The sequence below is a fragment of the Neltuma alba genome, unplaced genomic scaffold, assembly GCF_004799145.2.
Source record: "Neltuma alba isolate B1F8T4 unplaced genomic scaffold, ASM479914v2 tig00008012_pilon, whole genome shotgun sequence".
NCBI classification, from domain to species: Eukaryota; Viridiplantae; Streptophyta; class Magnoliopsida; order Fabales; family Fabaceae; genus Neltuma; species Neltuma alba.
Window position 1 is genome coordinate 24279 of NW_021634925.1, and position 9246 is coordinate 33524.

The 9246-nt window shown below is 36.6% G+C and overlaps 1 protein-coding gene across 1 annotated transcript; it reads left to right on the forward strand.

The window, feature by feature from the left end:
- The first annotated feature begins 6015 nt into the window (after window positions 1–6015).
- Window positions 6016–9001, forward strand: LOC114753592 (uncharacterized). Its single transcript, XM_028942282.1, has 2 exons — window positions 6016–7917; window positions 8596–9001. The coding sequence occupies exons 1-2, from the start codon at window positions 6106–6108 to the stop codon at window positions 8704–8706; spliced, it is 1923 nt and encodes a 640-aa protein (XP_028798115.1). The 5' UTR covers window positions 6016–6105; the 3' UTR covers window positions 8707–9001.
- The last annotated feature ends 245 nt before the right edge of the window (window positions 9002–9246 follow it).

Below are 9246 nucleotides of genomic sequence, written 5' to 3' on the forward strand. Positions count from 1 at the left end.
TTTTCTCAGCAGCAGGGACTTTAGGGGAAAAGAATATAGAAGCCTTTGATCTATTAACTTTTCCCCCTGAGGCTTGAGCAAAGTAATCAAGACAAGTCATCATACATTTAGCTTGATCTTCAGTAGCCACCCCAAAAAGTAGCAAATCATCTGCAAACATCAAATGAGAGACTAAAGAACCATTCCTTGTCACCTGTATAGGCTGCCAATTACCATCATTTACTGCATCATTAATGATATGTGATAATGTATCCATACAAAGCACAAATAGAAGGGGGGATATAGGATCTCCCTACCTTAAACCTCGTTGTGGGGGAAAAATACTTAGTTTGTGAACCATTTCACAAAACATTGAGACACCGAAGAAATGCAATCCATAATCAAGAAGACAAACTTGTACTCTAGACCAAGGTCAAGAAGAACTTGTGGAAAATCCCAGTGAATTCTGTCATGGGCCTTCTCAAGGTCAATTTTTATAGCTAACAGACCTTTCTTTCCTTTTGCCCTGTTCATCATATGAAGAATATCTTGGCCAACAATTATATTATCATGAATTTGTTGTCCTTTAACAAAGGTGGATTGAAAAGGAGAAACAATAGTATCCATAATCAACCTTAATCTTTGTGGGATCACCTTAGTAATGCACTTATGATGTAGAAGAAATCAGGATTAAAATGAGCCACTAAATCAGGATTATCCCTTTTTGGGATCAAAGAAATTAGAGTCTTATTTGAATCAGCCACTGAAACTTCTCTATTAAAGACTCCTTGCACAAATTTACAAATAGAAGGTCTAGCCATACTCCAATTGCTTTGAAAAAAGATTGGAGAAAAACCATCAAAGCCAAGGGCCTTGTAAGAGCCCATAAAGAAGATGGCAACTTTAATTTCCTCCTTAGTAGGCACATTTTTAAGGTCCCGCAAAACTAAATTCTCAATTCTAGGAAAAGTCGTCTCTATTTGCAGTTTTACACTACTAGAATCTTTCGTAGCAAATAAGTTCTTGAAATAGAAAACCACCAAATTTTTCAAATCATCTTCCTTTTCTACCCAATCACCATTATCATTTTTAAGAGATAAAACTCTATTCCATTTCCTCCTCGTATGAGCCTTGAGATGATAATACCGTGTATTTCTATCACCCATAGACACCCACTTTGATCTAGACTTTTGGAACCATTTAATTTCTTCCAAATGTAGAATATCGCCTAGTTCTTTTTGAAGATCAGATTCTAATTGCACAGAAATTTTGAAAAAGGATAAGCTTTTAATTGCTAAATACCATTTAGTCTAGCCAATATAATTCTCTTCCTTTTTTCCACAAGCCTAAATGTATTTCTATTCCGGTCTTGAATAGCATCTTTAAAATTAATTAGACATTTGTTAATATCAATATCATGCAGCCACAAGGATTTAACAAAATCAGCAAAATTCTCATGTTCAAGCCATATGGCTTCAGACCTAAAAGGTTTGGTTCCTTTCAACATACTTCTATCATGTTCTTGAAGATACAGAGCTACAGGATTATAATCAGAGAACTTTGTTTGAGGGCATACCTTTTCCATATAATCAGAGAAAGATGACATGAACATAGCATTCCCCAGACCATGTTCCAAACGCTCAAATAGCCTTATACATCCTACTAATTTTGGGTCCTTTCCACGTAAATTTAGGCCCTTTGAAGCCTAAATTAGAAAGTCAACATTTATAGACCCAGTCATTGAACCAACCATTTAATTCTACAATCATTCTGGTTCATTCCACCAATTCTTTTAGAGGCTTTAGCAATGTCATTAAAATCACCACAAACTACCCAGGGATCAACAATATTCAACGAAATAGCCTTTAGTTCTTCCCACAATACTTGTCTCATACTTGAGTACGGAATTGCGTGGACTGCTACCAAGATTAATGTCATTCTCCTAGGTAAAGACCATCTTAGATGAATGAATTGTCTATTTTCCTTCAAAATAGAGATGCCAACTTCAGAACTTCTCCAAGCCATTACAATTCCCCTTGATCTTCCAACACTTGGAATGAAAGAGAGAGCATTGAAACCCATAGAATACAAATAGTGAAGTTTCTAAACGTTGTCACATTTTGTTTCATAGAGGACTACAATTTTGGGCTTCAGCCCATTAAACACCATGTTTAAATTTTGTGAAAAGCTTTTTCCAGAAGCCCCTCTAACACTCTAAAAAAGGATGTAATCCATAAAAAATGGGCTTTAAAGAAAAGGAGGCTGAAGCACAGTTAGCACTGAGGAGTAAACTGCGTTTCAGAAATGGCCGTTTCCTCACTCTGAATGTTCTCAACAATATTCTCATGTATTGGGCTAACACAACATGGCCCATTACCCTTGACCATAGGATCTCCCTCTTCCTCCATAATATCTCCTGGGTCATACGGCAGAGAAAGGGGTTCATTAGAATATTGTGCTTGTTTATTTAGTCCCACCTCTTCTGTGTGATTAGGAGTATTTTCAATTTGCAATCCTTCCTCTGGTATGTCATCTAAAGTCAACATAAGTATTTCGTTGCTCCTTATATGATTCTTAAACATCTCGCGACATCTCTTTTCATGTTTTCCCACTGTTTCATGTTGTATAACTTGTTCAGTGTGTGATTCTGGGCCACCTCAACTGGTAAACCATTATTCTTGGTTTGTCTTTTTCGCTGCCATGCCTTCCTCACTTTTTCATTCCGATTTGTAGTGGCAACCACATTAGTAATTTGTACGTTCTTCACATTCATATCTATATGTATGACATTATTCTCAATTTCTCTAGTTAATGCAAAATTATTTTCCACCTTAACAAGAACGTCAGATCTCAACCCTACATTTTGTTGTCAGAGAATTTCACCCCCTTCTCCTTCCCTCTTTGTTGCTTATGAGGTTTTTGGACCATATGCCAAGTCTCATGGTTATGAAGTCCACTGATATTACCATCAACATTCATCCTGTCTTTCTATGTCTCCTATTTAAGGTTGCTCTAATCATCATTGGTTTTAGTTACTAGTTTCCTCAATGGACAAACCTCTTTACTATGTCCATAAATACCACATTAATTACACAAATCATGAAGCCCTTCATATTCAAGATAGTAATCCACCCCATCTAAAGAGAATCCAGACATAATTTGTTTTTCCATATTAACAAGAACACATATTCTTGCGTGATGACCTCTAAGTTGACATGAAGTATTCATATCCACTTTGACAGTTTCGCCAATTCTATTTCCAATAATTGTTCAAGCCTCCTCATCATAATGCTCTAGAAAAACTCTTGGTAATTTAACCCAAACAGCCTCTTTTTCAATGGTGGCTCTTGCCGGATTAAACTTGGGTTCCCAAGGTCTCACTGTTAAATAATGATCATAAATCATCCAAGGACCCCCTAGTGAGTGCATTCAAATAGTTCTCTCTGTTTGATAATTTTACCACAAAGTAACCATAACCAATGTTGATAAGGTTGATTACTCCCCTTTTAGCCCACTGAGATTGAGATTGTAGACGAGACTCTAGAGCTTTATACCCAATGCTTCTTCCCAGTAGTTTTATAGTCACCACTTTCTTCTAAGCTCTATAGAGCCGTTTCCTCACTCTACCAGAAAAATGGAAAGGAGGAAAGTTCCTATTAGGATCCTCCCTTATACGCATTGGAGGTTTTGTCTTCTCTTGGTCAAGTTCTTGCTGAGATTTTTGAGAGTGTCATCAGATAAGTCATCACTATTCTCAGCTTTATCATCAAAATGTTTGTCTTGGTGATTAACCCCTTTTAAAGTATTAGCAAAAGATAAACTAGATTTTTTCTAAGGTAGGACCTTCTCACCCAGTCGTGGACAGTGATTCGATTTTGATCCTTCTCCTAAAAGCAAGGGCCCATTCTTCATCTTCTTTGAGCTTCTTATGAGAAGATCATCTTCTTCAGCATTAGGAGGAACTAGAGCAAAGCCTTTCCTAGGCTGTACAAGGGCAATGGTACTCGATCACGGGTGTATTTTGATTCAATGGAGGCAATCAATACTTTGATGTGAGACAAGAGGCCCAATAATCCTTTTGCAAGAAGAGGTTGAAACAACTAGAAAACTGTTGTATGATCAATGGTAAGTCAAACTGTTACATACAAAATGAGAAGCACTGGGATGTGCCGATACTCTAGCAAAAAAAACCCAAAGGATGGAAGGGGGACGGGAATTACTGAAACAAATTCCAGACAGTTGCAGATCTTGTTTGTGATTGACCACAACTTGGGGGATGATAGCTTAAGGAATGCTGCTTAGACAGCATCTTGCATTTTACCAAGCATACTTGTGTTTGTAATTAAAAAAAAAAGTATATTAGCTACTACTGCTACAATGACTACCCTAAAAAATTGGATAAATATGAGAGACAAAGTGAATTTGGAGTCTTATATTGAGAATCAAAATAAAAGTCAAATTAACCCTTAAATTAACTATAGAAAGTAGTGCTAGACTATTTTAGCATTGAGTTCTCTCAATGGCTCCATTTGCTTTTGGGATCCAAAAGGTTCAACTTTGCTAAAATATTCTAGCTGCCAATAAAGCACAAAAAAATGGGGTTAGGCTCATGGTCCAACCTGCAAAAATCTTTTAATGTCAACTTACAGGGTGTTTAGATATCTCTTCGTAAATCGAGACAAATTTCTCCATATATTTACTTGTATACTATAAAATCACTTTACAATCATGGTTTAGTTTCCATCCAAATACATCTTTCGTACTGACCATCTAAGAGGCAAAGATAAATAAGAAGTAATCCCAGCACCAAAAAATTTAGTCTGGTTGATAAGGAGTATGCTCATTCGGTGAAAAATAAAATTGATATGATTTTTAAAACAGTGTATTGGAGAGATTGAAAGAATGAATGTAGTTGGTATATTATGGGTAAATTAATATTTTATTAATTCTTTTAAATAGTTGCATTTTTATGATCTCTTCATTAGATTCTTTTTAATTTTTCCCTTTTATTTTTACCGTTATATATAGGAATTTTTTTTAAAAAGACATTCAAATAGCTCAAATCCATATTTAGGTTATTAATCTTGATAAACTCCTAATTAGGTCACATAATCAAAAGATGAATTTTAATATTTTATGAAATAACTCTAATGCCCTTTTTTATAAATAAATTAACATATTTCACTTGGCAATTAACACAATTCTAAATTCATAATTTTTTGTCACCATAACACTTGCAATAAGTTCTTGACTAAAACTTAATCATAATACAATCTAAAAATTTAATATGTTTTGTTTTACAGTTAACACGTTTTAATTATAAATTAACAACTTTTTGTTTTTATAATACACTTGAAATAAGTATTTGAATAAAATTTTATCACGATACAATTTTGAAAATTAACACGTTTCATCTCGTAGTTAACATGTTTCAATTCTAATTAACAAATTTCTATCGCTATGACACATGTGATGAAGGGAGGAAAATTTAATATAAAAACTAATTCATAGTTACCTTCATGATTGATTTTTTGATTTTGTAATGATAGACACTAAGTTTTCCTCATTAAGAGCTCTTATGTAATACCAGAATGATAGAAAATCCTCATTTCTCTATGCTTCTAATGAAAAGGTGTTAAAGTGATTTCATAAATTTTAAAATCCCTTTTTGAGTTATGTAACCTGTTCAAGGTTTTGATAAATTCAATAACCTAAATAAGAACCTTGGATTATTTAAATATCTTTTTAAAAAAATTTTCCTTATAGATATATGAATTTAAATTTAAAATTGAGCTATTTATTTTAAAATAAAGACGATCACTTTGCTTCTTCCAAGGAGAGCGGCCATGTGATCGAGCGCGAAACTGAAGCATCGATTCGAAAGTGGCCCTACTTTTCGTGTAACCGAATACGTCTCAATATTCTAGTTTTACAGTTCCACGCCAAAACAAAACGCTCACAGATCATTGGCCTTCGTCGTCGTTGTCATCGTCATGGTTTTATGTAGTCAACCAATTCTTTCACCAGAATGTTATCTGTTTCTTCTCCCTTCTCTGACCCTCGTTCTGCCTCTCGTCCCCACTCTTCAATCTTCAATCTTCAATCTTTGTCTTTCCATCTTCAAAAATGGAGCTTGTTCCCTACCCGGACCCCAACTCCGATAGTCTGGCATGGCAGGATATGTTCCGGTCCGCTTCTATCAGGGAACCGTTGGCTACTCCACAAGCAGATTCGCCGCCAAATGCCGCTGAGCCGAAAAAGAAATCCACCCACTCCGGTGATCCCCAGGTACGCCTCGCTCTCTACATAGCCATGGCTCATGCTGGAATCGCCCTTGCTATTTTTGTAGTCTACGCTGCGTACAAGCTCTTGGAAGGATATCTCAGGCCTCTTCAGTGGGCTGTGCTCTGTTCCATACCTTTAAGGGGTATCCAGCAGACCCTTGTTTCGTTCTGGTCGGAGCCCCTGAAATTAGGCGTCACAGAGACGTTTCTAGCGATTCCTGTGGCCATATTTAGAGTTGTAGTTAGTACGCTTGCTGAAATTCGTGAAGCTTTTTTGCGAGTTCTTCTCAGAAAATCAAGAGAATCTGAGAACCCGAGGAGGAAACGCAGTGGGTTTTCTAGTTTACTTCGTTTGCTTGTGTCCTTTGGCATATTCGTTGTTGCATATGAAAGGCTTGGTGGTTTTGCCTCTCTCTGTCTCCTAGGATTAGGTTTCTTGTTTAGCTCTAAAAATGTAGATTCAGTTTTGTCGACTTCGTCTTCCTTTAAGAGCAGTGGCATGTGGCATACTGCCTTTTTCACGCGAGGGGTACTGAAAAGATTGAAAACAATTGTAGCAATTGGGTTGATTGTTGGTATGATAATTGGGTTTTTGGCTGGGATGATATTCTTCTCCTACAAGATTGGGATCGAAGGAAAAGGTGCAGTGATTTCACTGAAACTACATGTAGAAGAGAGCAATTTTACTGAGAGGATTGGGGTCAAGAAGTGGATGGATGAGAATGATGTTCCTGAATTGGTAGATCGGTACAGTACTAAGTTTTATGAGACAGTTTCTGATCAGATAGATGTATTGGCGATGCAATACAATATGACGGAGCTTGTGACTGTTATTAAGTATTTTGCTATAAGCAATTCAGCTAACTCTTCAATAACTTTAACAGCCCCGAAGACACCCTCAGCATATACAGACAAGTTTCTGAGTCTAAGGACTCGGGTTAAAAATCGAGAATGGAGCATGATTTACACAGAGCTCGCTACTCTTTGGAGAGAACTCATAATCACAAGGGAGGACTTGGTTGAGAAGGCAAAAGTATTTGCTGTCAAGGGAATGGATGTATCTCAACGCGTGCTTGCTAGCGGTAAAACTGTGCTTGGAAGTGGTGCAAAAGTCATGTTCTCCATTCTCAATTCCATTATTTCTGGAGCTGCCGAGGTTTTCAATTTTGTGTCTCAGTTAATGGTATTCTTCTGGGTTTTGTACTATCTCATAACATCAGAGTCAGGTGGGGTGACAGAACAAATTATGCACATGGTTCCTATTTCAACCTCAGCTAGGGTCAGATGTGTTGAAGTTCTGGATAAAGCTATTTCAGGAGTCCTTTTAGCTACTGCTGAGATTGCATTTTTTCAAGGATGTCTCACTTGGCTATTATTTAGGCTATACGGAATTCATTTCTTGTACATGTCAACTATTCTTGCCTTCACAGGTCCTTTGCTACCGGTATTCCCATCTTGGCTTGCTACAATTCCGGCAGCTATGCAACTGTTGCTGGAAGGAAGATACATAGAGGCCATTATTTTGTCTGCTGTTCACCTGTTCCTCATGGATTATGGTGCATCTGAAATATTAGAAGATATACCAGGGCATAGTGCATATCTTACTGGGCTTAGCATCATTGGAGGAATGACTCTGTTTCCCTCTGCTCTGGAGGTAACTTGCTATTCTCTTTATTTAGTCTTGAAAGACGACTAACATCTAAATTCAGTTCTTCAGAATGTAAACCTTTCAATTGACTCTCATGATAATTTTCCCCAATCATTTTCCCCACTCCTTCTGTTATAATCTCACCAAATAACTTTCTAACCTAGTATTCCAGAGGGAGAAAAATGATGAGGAAAGCTTACTGAGCAGGTAAATTGAAAGGGCTACAATTTGGAGGATTAAATTGAAAAGTCAATCGTATTTAAATCATGAAACCACTCATTTATTTTTAGAACAAAGGAAATGCTGTAGGTCTCTGTAAAAACCATATACTTTAGATGCCTGCATTGGCTTGCAGAAAAAGAACTTTTCTATGTTATAATCTACTTTAGCTAGAGATTCGGCAAGACCTGTAGAATTAATTAACTCTCAAGTAACAGTTAGCCAAATAAGTTTATTTCCATAGATTAGGACAAAACCCGAAGGATTGCTCCAGTATCTTATATGATAAGAACCTTATAATTGAATTTCTCATGTCATCAGAACATAAAGCATAATAGCAAAGGGTTATGCTTTTATTTGATCCCATAGTCATTATGTTTGGTTCAGCCTCCTAGCGAACTTTTATGGTTGCTTTAAAGTCTCGTGGCATTGTTGGATTGACTGAACGAGTATGCTGTTCTTCAGGGTGCAATTATGGGGCCATTGATAACTACAGTTATGATTGCTCTGAAGGATTTGTACGCTGAATTTGTTCTGGGAGAACCAAAAGACAGTGGCAAGCAGCACACATGCTAAGCCCCTACCTGTGTCCTTCTTAAAAGGAGAAATTCTTACTGACATTGTTGCCTCTACAATTGGTGCAAAGAACGGGCGGTACCAAGGTGGGCCTGCTGATGAATTTCACCACTTAAAACATTCGAGATTTTATCGTTTCTGGCATTTATCTCACGTATGAGGAGTGTGCTTCCATTAAAACACTTCTGCAACTTCATTGTTCTTTGCAACTCTGTTGCAGGAGTTTGTCTCTAGGCTGGTGATTAGTTCACAATTGATATTTTTTAATACTTAGGTCAATAATTTGAACTAGTGGGCTTTTGTACATTACACAAAGTTGAAGAATAAGTCGTATTGTTCATAACTCGTGAACAATTCAACTTGCTGTAATTTAGTATTTTATATTTTTATGCTAATTATTATTCAACGTGCCTTCTAGTATTTTTACCCTGTTTCTTTCAGTTTTGATGTTTTGGAGTCATCACTTGTACATTGATTCCTTTATTCATATATGTGAGAAATTTTATTCACCATTGCGCAAAAATTAGAAAATAAAACGCC